The 15,558-nt window shown below is 37.6% G+C and overlaps 1 protein-coding gene across 3 annotated transcripts; it reads left to right on the top strand.

Moving 5' to 3' along the window:
* Positions 1–1,038: 1,038 nt before the first annotated feature.
* On the top strand, positions 1,039–8,271 carry LOC308692307 (nectin-3-like). Of its 3 annotated transcripts, XM_081368182.1 has the most exons (8): positions 1,039–1,096; positions 1,367–1,517; positions 1,606–1,947; positions 2,901–3,203; positions 3,524–3,629; positions 6,473–6,612; positions 6,743–6,874; positions 7,121–8,271. In XM_081368182.1, the coding sequence occupies exons 2-7, from the start codon at positions 1,439–1,441 to the stop codon at positions 6,850–6,852; spliced, it is 1,080 nt and encodes a 359-aa protein (XP_081224308.1). In that variant the 5' UTR covers positions 1,039–1,096; positions 1,367–1,438; the 3' UTR covers positions 6,853–6,874; positions 7,121–8,271. The 3 variants fall into 3 exon arrangements, with proteins under 3 accessions (XP_081224308.1, XP_081224307.1, XP_081224309.1); XM_081368181.1 differs by lacking the exon at positions 1,039–1,096 and having other exon boundaries at positions 1,127–1,517; XM_081368183.1 differs by lacking the exon at positions 1,039–1,096 and having other exon boundaries at positions 1,264–1,517; positions 7,434–8,270.
* Positions 8,272–15,558: the final 7,287 nt, after the last annotated feature.

Genomic DNA, 15,558 nt, shown 5'->3' with positions numbered 1-15,558 from the left:
AGTTTGCACCAATGCAGAACCAATCATATTAGAGAAAAATTATGTGCTGATGAGTAATGTGTCATGTTACCTTTTCTATGCTCCCATTCTATCAAAATTCTATCAAAACTGTTGTACTCTTTTTGTTGGTGGGATTCTCCCTGAAATTGGTCTGAGGTCCTCTGGCCGTGATTAAAAGCATATTCCACTTACTTCTCACTTATATTCTCAAGTGTTTAGTGGCGCAATAGAGACCTTATTCCTGAGTGATCGTGTTCAAAAAGGTAGAGACGTCGGCCGACTCGAACAGGTATTGAAGTACGCTTAGTAGAGTATCAACTCATAGGTGTCTGGGACACCAGGTTTTAACTTAAGTCAGGTGCGTTGGGGAAAGTCTGCCACAGCATCTGAGAGCGTCCCAGAGCATCTGAGAGACTTGAAATTTTTTTAAATAATAATTTTTATGCAGTCATTTTTATTCCTTATAAAGGAATGTTTTCACTTCACCACCATCAGCAACTTCACAACCCAAATGGCTAAGTGCTCTCCACACTCATATCTGTTTCCGTTCCTAAGTCGTTAACCGCGTTGTCCAACAATGATTCATCTTCCCCCTTCGCAGACTCTAGGGGATATTCCTCTTAAATTACTTTGAAGCCTTAGGGCGGGTGTCTCCAGCATCCTGTAAACACAGAGCTGGACACTGCCGACAAGGCTAGCTAACCCTTACCAGCTCCAGTGGGGTCTCTTTCCTTTTAATCTTTTACGATTATGATTTGAAATAATTTTTTGACTCTATCAAAGCATTTGCTGTGGAAAAGTTAACAGACTAAGACTCATAGATATATACACGTGTTAACTTTTATCACTGAGTGATATAATAATTTCATTTATATTATTTTAAAAGAACAGAATTTTTTTTTTCACTTTCTTCAACTTTGGCTAGCGTGTAATACTTGTTAGAAATGTGTGTGTGTGTGTGTGTGCGTGTGTGTGTGTGAGAGAGAGAGAGAGAGAGAGAGAGAGAGAGAGAGAGAGAGAGAGAGAGAGAGAGGAAATGACTACAGCACAGGTTCTCTCCTGTCAGTGGAGTAGCCGCAGGCGTCAGAGGATCTCAGTCAGTGGATTGTTTTGAGTGTGTGTGTGTGTGTGTGTGTGTGTGTGTGCGCGCGCGCATATTGTGATTCACCCTTATGATATGGTCTGTTTTTTTTGTTTGTTTTTTTCTTAATTTAGATTTACATTTTGAGAGTGACCCCATAAAATGCCCTTGAGCTGGAATGCAGAGGGAGTGAGGGGTGTGATGCTTGCATGTGGCTTTTTATAATCTGAGGTGCAAACCATCGATGTAAACTTAGGGAACTGCCTTGATTTGGTTTGTTTACAGATGTGAGGTAATCGGAGACAGTTGGTTCACTCTGAGCACTGAGAGGAAGGATTTTTAACAGCTGAAGACAACATGATCGGGAGAAGAAACGCGTTCGATCTATCACTCTATGGACTGTTTTTGACTTATCTCAAATGCTCCAGCATAGCAGGCAAGTGAAATATTTATACTTTTGTTTATGTTAGATATGCCAGCAGATATGTATATGTTCACTCACTCTTGTTCTATTAATTGTGCAGGTGTTAAGATTGTTGGCCGTGATTCAACAGTCATGAAAGGAGGAAATGCCACTTTGTTTTGTCATCTGATGGAGACAGAGGAGACTATCACTCATATCGTCTGGCAGAAACAGACAAGAGGAAACCCTGAACAGCACAGCTTCTTTATCATCTACAAAGATGGGAAAACTGAACACAGAAAGGATTTACAGGACAAGGTCAAATTTATTGGGGACTTTAAAGAGAAGAATGGATCGATTCAGCTGCTGGGAATGTCACTCCTGGATGACGGGATCTACACTTGCATCTTCAACACATTTCCTAGTGGACAAATTCTGACAAACATCAGTGTCACAGTACATGGTAAGACTGCGAATGTTTTTCTCTCACTTTGGGTTTCAAGTTCAACCAAAAATGACAAATCTGTCATTTATTAACCCATGTAGTGTAACTGTGTAACTCTCTTTCTTTCACAAAATACACTGTTTTCATGCAATTACAATGATTGGGGACTGAAGCTTTCGAGCTTCAAAAACAGGACACAAAAGCATCATTGTCATAGTGATATATTCCAAATCCCGTACAGTTTTAGGAAACCATGACGGGGGAGTAACATGACGACAGGATTTTCAGTTTTTGGATGAACTACTGACAGTCATTTAAATGATTCATGAAGATATTTCCCCTCACAAACATGGTGTAAATTAACACTTGGAAAGTGAAATGACATTAAAATAGATAATTCTGTGATCCTGTTACACACCCTTCATGTTTTTCATATCTATCTATCTATCTATCTATCTATCTATCTATCTATCTATCTATCTATCTATCTATCTATCTATCTATCTATCTATCTATCTATCTATCTATCTATCGTTCTGTGTATTCTCTTTTCCCTACAATTACTATAAAGTTCCTCATGTAAATCTACCATATGGTTTTACAAGATTTGTAATACAGCAAATGAGTCATATAAATCACTGCTATTATATTTTAATGGTGTTTTTGTGTCCTTTTTTGAAGCGGAAGCACAGTTTTGCAAAGGTCCCTTTAGGGGCTCCGTTTGAAAGCTTCAGTCCGTAAAATAAATAAAAATAAATAAAAAAAGGATTTTCAGCTTCGGATGAACTACTGAATGTAATTCATGAGTATGTTTCATGAGTATATTCCTCTCACAAACATGGTGTGTGTAGAGCAAAACTTGTAAAAGTGAAATGACAGTGTTTGTTAGGTATGCACAATATCTGGGCCATATTAATTATTGGCTAATTTTGATGACTCATGGTTCACAATTCTTTTATTGTCCTTTGTAGTTCCTCCCGAGGGGAAAGTAACGGGAAGCACACATGTTTCTAATCATTACGACGTTACTTTGGCATCATGTGTTGCCTCGAATGCCCTTCCTGCAGCAGAAGTGTTGTGGAGATTAGGAGCTCTGAATGACTCTCTGAGAACAGAAGCCAGCAGCACACAGCACTCAGACGGCACCGTCACTGTTGTGACCAACATACTGGGAAAACCATCTAAACATCTAAACCAGAAGAAGATCCAGTGCGTGGTAAAACACAGAACACTGACAAAGCAGCTTGAACTCGACTATGTGATAAATGTCCACTGTAAGTAACACTGTACACACAGTAAAAGTCAAGCTAGTGTACAAATTAATATAACAGTCAGGAGCATTAGCAGGTCTGGACCTCTGTATATCACATTTGTTTGCTGGTGGAGGTGGAATGCAGGGGACTTTTTTACTCCTATAAAAACATTAATCACAGTTTTTGGCCTCACTAATGATTATACTTGGACAGAAGTGTAACTGAGTCAGTACAAGGTCAGGCTGCCCTCCTGTAACTAAGCATACCTAAATTTCAACGCCACATGAACAATGTTCATGGTAATCCAATATTATTATTTTCATATTTTTTAATTCTCTTAGATCCTCCAGAAGTATTGGTGATAATCCCTGATGATCCAACAAAGGGTGAAGTATATCACTGTCTAGTGGATTGTAACCCAGCACCGACTAGCTACATGTGGATCAGGTAATGAAGTCCTCAGTTCTTTGATTTCTACACTTTTCAGACACACTCAGGCTCTGTCCACACTAGTGCATTTTCGTTTTAACACTGTTTTTAAAATGAAAACAATCCTCGTTCATACTGGTGTTTCCACTGCGTTTCAGAAAAGATCTCCATCCACACACATGACCGAAAACGCATGTCATTCATGCTCACATGCTCAATGCCAAAGCTGACGTAATAATTAATAAATAAATAAATAAATAAATAAATGTAAAAAAGTATTTATACTTTTATTTCCTTATTTATGTATAATTGTATTTTTACAACATTTTTTTAATGTATTTATTTATTTATTTATGCATTTATTTATTGAAGAGTAGCTACAGTAGGAATCTTCCATGCCTTAAAATTAGTCCATATGTAGTGCACAGACAGACAAAAAAAAATAAGAGAGGCACTTCAAAAGAGTCCGCACACTCCACAAAAGACGAAGGACGTCAAAAAGCGAGATAAAATCAAGCGCTTTTACTGAGAAAAAAGGCAAACGTTTCGGTCACATGCGACCTTTCTCAATGGCAAAGGTTGCATGTGACCGAAACGTTTGCATTTGTTGTTTACTTTTGTTGTTTACTAGGTATTTTTGTAAAATTTTCCCAAGCATCGATGTTTTACCACAGGTTTACAATAATAAGTGATACATTGATCATAATGAACTAATTTGTGTCAAGATTGCACATTAGTCACACAGTAATAAAGTGATATTTACAGTTATTTCACAAAAGGAGGAGGACGCACTTACTTCAGTTGTGTCTGTTTCTGTTTATTTGTAGTCACAGGACAGTATTTACATCACATTTAGAAAGAATGATCATTTCTACAAATTTTCATCCAAGACGAAATCACACTCCCCCATCTCGTCTCTCTCTCATGCTGAGATCACCTGAATTCACCCAAAAATCTATATGGTTTAATGTGAACAATTATCATACAACACTATACATGTCTGGTATCATTTGAAATGTCTCAGTGCGACTGGTACAAAGGTCTCATCCCCAAAGAAGGCAAACATGAGGTAATACAGTTTTTAAGAGTTTAGCGATATCTTGCTTACAGAGGAGGCTGGGTCTTCCATGCAAATGGCATCCTGCCATCAAAAGGTGTAAACTCTGGTGGAGACAGTGATTCATGCAAATTCCCACCGTTAGCACATGTGAAAAGAAGTTTCTGTCTCGGTCTGAGTACTTAAAGAAATGCCACAAGAGGCTCAGGGCGATTTTGAAGTTGACATCAGCCTGTAATGCTGGACGTTTTCAGACATTCAGCATTATGTATTTTTCTAATGTCAGGTTTGCGTCTTTTCTCTTTATTCCAGAGCATTTGAAGTTTTGTATTTATTATCTTTGAACTGATTATGTAATTGGCATGATACATTAACCTGACCATTAATAAATTGTTATATTTGTATTTATTCTGACTTTGAAATGATTAACTTTAATAGATTACGTTGTATCCATTGTTTCCGCAAATCTGCGTCCAGGCTTAAGTACATACTAGATCCCAGTGTAGATGGAGCGTGAGGCACATCCGGTGGGATTCTAGATTCCTGACTACAGGGCTGCCAACTCTCACGCATTGAGCGTGAGACTCACGCAATTGACACTTTTCACACGCTCTCACGCCACACATCCATTTTCTCACTCACAGAAAAATTGTGGAGCAAAGAGGTACTTTTAATATTGAACTAATTCTCAGCTCTTAGATTCCGTCAATTTTATTACGAAATTCTGAAAAAATACGTTTGGAGCTTGTAAATGTGACGTGACAGATCGCTGAGTGCCTCACTTCAAGTGCACGTGAACCGATCATCTTTTACTTTTTTATTTAACGATGCAGTACAACTTACCGAAAGTATACATAATACCGACCAATTGGTGTTTTTTAACCACGGAATGAGGTCAATATAACAGCAGGAGAACAAATATGTCACATAACGTTACATTTACCTCAGGAAAGCCATTTAATGACCATAGCATGTTAATTGAATAGAAAAAATAGCTAGAGAGGAGATTTTGCTGAGCACTATATATATTTTTACTTATGTCATTAAATAATGAAATTAAATTTAAAATAAACATGTATCCAAATTAGTCAATATTGAATCAAAATCAGAATCAAACCACAAGAATTGAATTGAAATCTTGAAATTTTTGTCAAGCAATAATAAAAACTGTATCCTACCAGTCATTGTACAATGTAAACACTGTATAACATGTTGTCACTAAACTTCATAAAATTCTATTTAGTTACCAAATGTTTTGACAATCACAAGTACACTTATTGTGATGCAATATTTGTTTTGACCCCCCCCCCCCCCCCCCCCCGAAAAAAAAACTCACTCCTAGCTAAATTTAAAAGTTGGCAGCCCTGTGACTCACTGCTTGACTTGCAGTCGCATTACTATAGGGGGCTAGATAAGAATACTATTGAGGTGATAGCAAGCATTGGAGCGGCATTATCTTAATGTACTAGCCATAACCTCTGGTTATTGTTTTGGGCTTTAACTAAGTTGTCCTATAGGCGACTGTAGGGCTACATGGGTACTTTTTATATTTTAATCAAATATTCAAATGCGTCTCCAAACTATTATATAAATGACCAATAACCAATTGGCATTCTAATCTAAATTTGAGGTTGTGATAAAATGGAGTCATGATAAAAGTTTAACTGGAATTAAATTACTTTGCTATGCTGAAAAGACTGTGACATGCAGTAAACCTTCACCTGGGGAAACTGTCGCTGGACTGATTGGGCAGGCCTTAGACTTTCGTATAATGTCAGTTTCTCTCATGTGTCTTCATTAACAGAGTGAATGGAAGTACTCCGCATTCTGAAGGCAACAAACTTTTCATCCCCAAGTCATCCTCTGATTTGAATGGCGTGTACATTTGTACAGCCTCAACCGAGTATGGAAATGTGTCAGGTGTGCTCTATGTGGATAACACTGGTGAGTCATTCTAGTCTAGTCTATACATGTATGCATTTAGGAACAGAAGTAAATCAACAGAGACAACAATATTCATAGACAAAACTTAAATATATAACCTGACAGTTCTCTTTTTCTCGATGCGTTGTAGGATCCACTGATGTCTGTCCGGATCTGGGTTATATCTCCAGCTGTGCCATCCTGGGGTTTATACTGTGGTGTTTATTCTGCACAGTGTCTCGAGCTCAAAAGTTCTACTGAAGTAAAAGTCGATTTTACTAAAGTAAGCACTATTAATTAGAAATCATCATATGTCATCTCATGGTAAAGATAACCACAGCTAAACTGATGTGCTGTGACAGAGCAGTGCTGGGGAAGGACATGTCACCTGCCTATGTTATGTTTCATGACTGTTTCAATGCTTGTGTGTGAATTATGCATCTGTTTAATTTTTACCATGTTATTCTTGGGTGTGTTTGAGTACACTCTCAGAAAAAAAGGTACAAAAACTGTTACTGTCACAATACAGGTTGTTTATTTGGGAAACATTTTTGGATCTCCAAGCTGAGGAGCACCAGAGGAACACATCACTCAATACCCAAGTAGCACTCCTAGTAACTCGTTTGTGGAAAACAGAATGCTTGTTACAACATTTAAGGCACATTTTTAAAACATTTTATTCTCACTTAACTTACAGTAAACATTCTTTATAACATTTTGATAAACAATCAGTATAATGCCTATTTATACATATATTAGCCTACTAATGCAAATTTCTAGAGCCTATAAATTCCCAACAGGATCAAAACTTTGCTGAAAAACCTGTTGCACTCAATCTACAGGGATTTGGACATGGACATCAGGAAGACATGAACTGGCATGATCTAATATTCACATGTGCACAGAGAAGCCATCACTACACTCAGAGAAAACGGTTCATAAGCTGTCACTGGGACGCTATACTTTCAAAAGCCTCTAATGTGTACCATTTAGGTACTAATATGTACACTTATACATTAGAGAGGTACTAATATGCACTCTTCAGGGGTGTGATTGTTTATCGACTGCTGAGAATAAGCTGACTATTAAAAAGAACAGCTGAACATCAGTTCACAAATAAAATAATTTTTTTCAATTGTTGCTGTCGTTATTATTTTGGAATAAATGTAAAAATACTTAATTTGTTTAAACTAACGAGATTTATATTGGTTTTAATAAATAGAACGTTAATTGCATAATGTAAAAATAAAATACAAAATAGAATTGTATTTGGTTTCTCTTTTTTGTGTAATGTTTTACCATTTAACATTTAACCAGGAAAATGTGACATGCATTTGCATTTGATTAAAAAACAACAAACTTTTGACTCCTCATTTCAGAGCACAGACAAAAGTGCACTTTTGAAAGGGTGACGCCACAGTAACTGTTACATTTTGTTAGTTTTGTTATGCATGGACTTTCAGTTTGTTTTCTTTTGTCACGTGTCTTCCTTGTTCAGTTTTCCTGCTCCTTATTTGTGTTTTTGGTTTCAGCTGTGTGTAATTATTTAGTCTGGTTTGTGTTTGCTATATCAGTTGAAGCCTCACATTCATTCTCTGTTTGGTCATGTTCTGTGTGTTTCTCTGCCCTTATTGGATTGTCTTGTCAGTATGGATTTATTAAACTTTGTGTTGGAATTATATTCTTCTTCTAGTCTTCGTCTGTCTGTTTGCTAAATACTTATGCACATTTTAAAGTGTACTCCAGGAATTAAGGACGCAACTTCTGAATTGGGATGCAGCAAACCAGTTCACCTTACCTGGCCACGGTCTTGACCAAGCCGGAGATACATCACCTGGCGGCGCCGGGGATGAAACATCCCCAACATCTCCTCCAGTAAAACAAAAGATAAAAATGTCAAATTCTTGCTCCATTGTAACATCAGAAATGCAGTGTAGGATGGCAGCTCTCCATTCGCACCGTTGCTAGGCGATAGCATAATGGGGAACACCTGGTGGCACAATTACAAATCCTTCGAAGGCTAGACTCGGAGTGTCCTTCGAAGGCTGGAAAGGGCTGGGTCCTTCAAAGGGCACGTTCTTCGGACGATGCAGGCCCTGAATTGGGACACAACTCGGGTGCTTCTCAATTCTTATTTGTGCATCCTCGTTTCCTTTCCTTGCTTCCTTTCCTCGCGTCTCTGCTCCTACTCCTGTAGGATGTGAGGGAAGGCTGCAAGGAAAAGAAGCGAAGACGGAGGAATCGAAGGAAAGCTTATATATACTTTGGAATACTTGATCATTCGAGCGTCACTCCACAGCGTCATCAACAGCGCTCAAAGGAATCTGCCCTTATGTTGTTAAAGTTTGGTTATTTAAGAAATTCATAATTAATAATAATAAAGCATGTCCTGTTGAAATATGTGAGATGTGTGGTTTGTATAAACTGCAAAGGTAAAGTATAATCTTTACCTTTATATCGATAAAACTCTTCCGCATAGGATACAGCTGTGTATCCTCGCTCATGACTCTTCAGGAAGCCTCCTCACTCCTCGATCCTCACCTCCTCGCGGTGCAATTAAAGTATTGAGATGTCCTGCAAAATGGCTGCGCTCGATCGGTTTCCGGGTCATAGGATGGAGGAAATGAGGAGGGATATTGAGAAGCACCCATAATGTTGTTAACACATCCTTCCCATAGATATCCTTATAAGGCTAGATGTCTTAAAGGGGTGGTAAAACACGATTTCACTTTTCTAACTTTAGTTAGTGTGTGATGTTGCTGTTTGAGCATAAACAACATCTGCAAAGTTACAACGTTCAAAGTTTAAAGCAAAGGGAGATATTTGCTTTTAAAGAAATCAATTTCTAAGAACTACAGAAACGGCTGAGAAGGACTACACGACATTCCTTTGGGCTTGCTGACATCACTAAGCCCAACATTTACATAAACCCCTCCTCTGGGAACACAATACATAGAGGGGGCGAGGCCATTTTATGTTGCTTTGGAGAAGAGTTGTTGTGGTAGTAGAGAGTCTTTGCCGCTATGCCGTCGAAACGCTGTTATTTTCACCCAGATTGCAGGTCCACTTTGTTCAGTCTTCCTAAGGACGGTTACAATTTATTTTTAACTCGGTCCCTCATAATTATAATCCAAATGTCGCTCTCTGTGCTGCACATTTTCCGGAGGAAAGCTTCCTCAATCTACACGAGTTACAATGCAGGATTCACACAACGGCTTGTCCTGAAAGATCGAGCAGTTCCAACTTTAAAAACAGAAGCTGTTTACGAGCCACAACATGTAAGTATGATTTTTTCGTTGATGAGTTTTCCTGTAATAGTTCGTATTGTTAATTGTACATTGTAGTGAGGAAGTAAACGAAGGACAACGCTGTTTGTCTCCACAAACCAGTTTGTTAAATGCTAACGTTAATTCATACTTATCCGACAAACACATACAAACTTCTGTTTAATATCACCAGCGCAGCGAACTTGGAATGTTCGTGGTTGTTGTCGTTTATGTGATCACTGTAAATTATTCTTTGATTAATAGCTTTTATGTATTGTTTATCTACAGGCATGCTAAACATGGTTTGTGTTTGATTTGGCTACTGTTGTAAAGCCGATGTTTAGTGTTCGTATTGGGTTAATAGTTCTGCGACAGATATTTAGCTACAATCGTTTTAAATATACAAAAGTAACAGCTTCATATAGCGATCACAATAGATCTGCAGTCTTAAAAAAAAAAAACATACCTTTCTGAAACGTCCTTTAACAGCCGTTCTTGAACAGGTTCTGCTCGATCCTCTCCACTAACATTCTCTGGGTCTGATTCGGGCTCAAACTGGTATGGGAATATTAACGCCGTTGTTTACTGAAGCACAAACTACCGGTGAGGGTAAGGGGCGTTTCCGAAACAACGTGAACTTGGCGGTTAGCGAATCACAACACACTGGGCCAGCTAACCAATCTGAGCCCATTACGTATTTTTGAGGGCGGGGCTTCTTAGAACCAGGAAATCATCCGACCGTTTTTACAAGGAGGGACAGAGCAGTGTAGAATAATGGTTAAATATGTGAAAAATAATGCGAATTTTAAAAAACGAAGCATGAACACATGTTACAGTGCACCCCACAAACACAATCAAGCCTTCGAAAAAAGGTGTTTTACCACCCCTTTAAGGCGGAGTCTCGAACGGCATAACCGGCGGCCATCTTGTCACAGGCAGGCTTTCTGGCGAGCTCTGTGGTATCTGATGTAAGGTGAGTGATCTGCACAAACACAAATCCTCTTATCTCGCTGAAATCTTGACGGATTTACAAACGGTTTGGTTTCTTACAAACGTTATTAACGTGGCTATAATTCTGCCATATGGAAGTCCATTGTTATAATTATTCATAAGTATGCAGTGTCATAACTACATCTCTGACGTTTATAACAAACCAAACCGTTTGAAAATCGGTAGAAAATTGAGCAAGTTATGGTAATTTAAAAGTACATGCACCATTAAAACACAATGTTATGAGTGAGCGAGCTCCCTGTGGCAAGATGGTCGCCGTGTGCGGACGTCGACCTCCATTGGCCAGCAGCGCGGACGACACATCTAGCCTTTATTATATGATGGCTGTGTCCAAATTCAGGGTCTGCATCCTCCTTAGGATCCTTCCTACCCGGTTGAAGGAGGAGGGGTCCTCCGACGACCGCAAAGCCCGGAAGTCGGTGTTTGTGAATTTGGACAGCCTACCCTTCTTTCACATATTTTCAGAGGAGAAAGGCCGCAAAATTTAAAAATACTACTGTTACTGTGCCACGAAATGTAGTTTTAAGAGTTTTTCAGTCGACAATGTAGTTGTTTAAAGCTCAAATCTGTGGTTTATTTATAAAGAGAGCGCCATTTTAAAAATGTTATCTGACGGTTTCGGAGTTGTGAGATCCAGGGATCACCGGGCGCTCAGCGCTCATGTACCCTGCCGAGAACAGCCTTACCTCGGCTAGAGCTTCTAGACGTTCGCCGCTGTCAGTCTAGTGAGAATAATTCGTCTTGTGTATATCTAACGGGCAATCTTTGGTTTCATTAATCTTTAATTTGTTCCTTGGCAGATTGTTGTGGCTGAGGGCAAAGTGAAGTTTCATAACTTTATTTATTTAGGCTTATTTAACTTTAACTTTTGTAGCCTGCTGTATGTTTGACTGAATCGTTTACTTTATTTCTTGACTTGTAGCTTCTTATACCTTTTAAAAACTGAAATTTAACAACAATAGACAGGGTTGCGTCATTTTATTTTATATAGCTTATGTAATAATATGTTAAAATGTATAAATTTACATTATTTATTATTGTTAGTATAATAATATATCACTTGCGATTATCAATCTATTATAGTTATGCTGTTAAATTATTTTACTATTCATAGTAACTATTTAACTTATTTTTTATTGTCTATATTCTGTAATTGATATTTCATATTATATTGCTATTATTATAGTATTATACATAAACTATATGCTATTATCAATATATTATTATTATTATTATTATTATATTAGTACTTATGATATTATATAATTATACTTTTCATTACTATTTTATTTGCTGTAAATAATTTTATTGACTAAACTATTTACTATTAGCCTACCTCTCACTTTATCTTATATTTACTATTTGCATTGCACTGTAGTTGTACCATATCATATGTATTACCATAAAGGATCCATCAGTTATCTTTGTTATTGCTAAAATCGGGTCAATGACAGAATATGCTTTTCCCACAATAAGAAAACTTTATTTAATTTAATGTGAAAATTAAATTATATCTCAGTATGGGGGTGTTCACAATTCTTATCCAAGAATGAAAAGCCAAATACATGACAAGCCTGAGCTTTGGCCATTCCTTATAAAAAAAAAAAAAAAAAAAATTTCAACCACTGAAAAAATATATTTTTTTGAAAAGCCAGTTTTTAAAAAACTTAAATCGAAAAGCATACTCCTCTCCCACTCCGCTACCGCTCGCTTCGTCCGCCATTACGCTCTGCCGAAAAGAATTATGGGATAGGTAGGACGGGAAAGGATCCACCACACCCATCCTTCCAATTCGGGGAAAAGGAGGACGTATTTGTGGGCCGCATTTGAAGGATCCTACGAATTTGAACAGCCTTCGTCGCGGCGCTGTGACGTAACATCCTTCAAATGAGTACTCCGAAGGATGTAGACCCTGAATTTGGACACAGCCATCTATGATCCTTCCTACCTCATACTACTTCTCTTATCCTTTTTATGCTACTAGGTATCTTACTGGCTAGAGCGCCCCTAGTGACAGGATTAAATATTGCACGTACAGAAAGCTAATGGGACAAATGTAACTGTAAAACTGAATTCTAAATAAAAATAAAACTAACTGTAAAAAATAAGTCCCATAAAATCTCTTTAGCTTTTCAACATGGTAAGTATTACTTTGGCTTGGGTTGTCAAGCATTACTACCTTGTAATTCACATTATTAGCCCTTTTCAAGATTTTTCCTTTTCCAGAATTCTGGTATCCACTTGTCCCAGTCACGGTGATTATCATGGACATAAGATGATGTCATCGTTTTCAAGGTCCTGTTGACCCTCTCGGTTAAGTTGGTCTGGGGATGATAAGCTTGTAGTGAGTTTTTGAACTACACCCCATCGTTTGCAGGTATCATTGAGTAGCTGGGCAGTGAACTGAGGCCCACAGTCAGAAACTAAGGATGCTGGAGCTCCCCATCGTGTGAACATTTCTTTAGTCAGAATGTTGGTTATGAGGTGAGTTTTTGCAGACTATAGAGCAAAGAGTTCTACCCACTTGCTGCAATAATCCACAAAGATTAATAAGAATTCATTGGATTGTAGGCTTCTTGGGAAAGGACCCATCAAATCCACTCCGAGCATATAGCCAGGCTCCACTACTGGGGTTGACTGCAACAATCCAGATAGCTTGGAGATTCTTGGTTTGTAGGCTTGACACGTCTTACATTGGGTGCAGAAACTCCAAACATCTTTACAAATGAGTGAATTGCAAAAACGCTTCCCTCAGTGATGCAGGTATGATTATTTGACTAGTGCACCCTTGTTGCTTGTCAGTTACCCTGCAAAACAAGTTGTCATTCTGTACAATGTAAGCAATGCAGTTTTGATCGGTGTTAGGTTGCTTAGCTGTCTCCTATAAAGACTGTAAAGAAGAACCAAGCTTTTGAGCTTTCCCAATCTCATCCCAGCTGACTGGTAAATTAGGGTCTGGTTTTGTGGGTTGACATAGGGCAATGTGGCTTACCACCTCTTGCACGGGTATTCCTCTGGACAGGGCATCAGGTACCACATTACATGATCCTTTACGGTGCAGTGAAGCTAAAACCTTACAACCTTAAAGCCCACCTGGTCAAGCGTGAGGATGGTTTAGGCTGATTTAATACCCAAGTCAGAGCAGAATGGTCAGAAACATCCCTGTTGCCAATGGGAAAAGACCACCTCAGATAAAAGAGAACGCCAGACGTTTCTTCCTCCCCACGCGGCTTTGTGTTGATATCTTGCACAAATTACCCTGCTGTTATTGCTGTAACCCTTTTGTTTGTGTGTTGCTTGATATGTGTAAATTCTTCTTGTATTCGTTTCTTTTGTTTTATGTAACATGAGTATACACTGTATGTTACTAGTCCTGAAAGAGGCGGACAGGTAAGAACGTCACATGACATACACTGCAACACGTAGGGTTTTTTGGGTTGTCTAGTACATTGGGTTAGGGGCGAGTGCCACTCCATGTACTTTTGGTTTTGGGTAGTTAGTGAAGATTAGATAGGGCGTCATGGATGCTGAAGATCTTTGTTTGTTTTCTTTATTTTCTTAGTTGGGATTAGAGGTTATTTAAAAATTAGACTTCGTTTGGTTTTGTTAGTTTCTTTTCTTTGGCGCAGCCCACGTCCCCTCTTCCTCTTTGTGGTATTGACCATCTTACAGAAATTCTGTATCCACTGTATATATTATCTAAATTCTTTATGTGTTTGTCTTGCTTCACTTTTGCCTATAACCTTGTTGTACTGAATAAAGGTATTGGCTTTTTGCACAGTTAGCTGGATTGGTGGGTCTTTGTACAACATATAGATTATATATGTTTCTCTTTAATGTCAATTTTAAATGTTGGACCCCCGAACCCCTACACTATATCAGGGGTCGTAACAATGGTTTATTAACATGTATTTCTACTGTAATTGGTTAATTCAGGTAGTTATAAAGCATTTAATAGTTGTCAGTTAACTATCTTTGTGAGCTCATCTAAAGTGAGGACTAGTTATGCCTTGTAAAGCATTTACAAAGGAGATTTAAATGCTGTTAAATATTTTATGTTCTGTATCGCTGTGTTGTGTTTGTTTCCTTTTTCTGTTTAGAAGATCAATGAGTCTTTAAATCTCCTTTGTAAATGCTTTACAAAGCATAAATAGTCCTCACTTTAGATGAGCTCACAAAATAGTTAACTGACCACTACTAAACGCTTTATAACTACCGAATCTACCACATTTACTTACACTTTCTAAGTGATCTTATTAATCAATGACAACACCTAGTTTGTAAATAATGGTAAATAATGTAACTGGTTTGTAAATAATGTTATACTTCATTTAGAAATGATAAACTGATCATTAATAAAGTATGAAAATACAATTATTAAACACATTATAGATATGCTTATTAATCAAGAATAAAGCTTTTATAGCTGTATTTATAAACTGCTTATTAATGTCTATTAATGCTTTATAAATTATGAATTAACTGTTTACTAATGCTTAACTAATGATTAATAGCGGTTATTGTAAAGTGTTACCCAATTTCATTATATTTTATGTTTGTATCATAATACGTCATTCATTGAAAACAGAATGCTTGTTTAGCAATGCTTGTTACAACATTTAAGGCACATTTTTAAAACATTTTATTCTCACATAACTTACAGTAAACATTCTTTATAACATTTTGTTAA

The sequence above is a fragment of the Scardinius erythrophthalmus genome (genome assembly GCF_964197995.2).
Source record: "Scardinius erythrophthalmus genome assembly, chromosome: 6".
NCBI classification, from domain to species: domain Eukaryota; kingdom Metazoa; phylum Chordata; class Actinopteri; order Cypriniformes; family Leuciscidae; genus Scardinius; species Scardinius erythrophthalmus.
The sequence above is the reverse complement of the archived record's forward strand: the minus strand, read 5'-3'. Positions and strand labels throughout refer to the sequence as shown.

What these genes read in the sequence shown, in the direction of transcription:
- LOC308692307 (XM_081368182.1), top strand. Translation starts at nt 1,439, where the DNA reads ATGATCGGGAGAAGAAACGCGTTCGATCTATCACTCTATGGACTGTTT. An exon ending in CAAATGCTCCAGCATAGCAG is followed by an intron (nt 1,518 to 1,605) that starts GCAAGTGAAATA and finishes TTAATTGTGCAG; the next exon opens with GTGTTAAGATTGTTGGCCGT. An exon ending in GCTCTATGTGGATAACACTG is followed by an intron (nt 6,613 to 6,742) that starts GTGAGTCATTCT and finishes GATGCGTTGTAG; the next exon opens with GATCCACTGATGTCTGTCCG.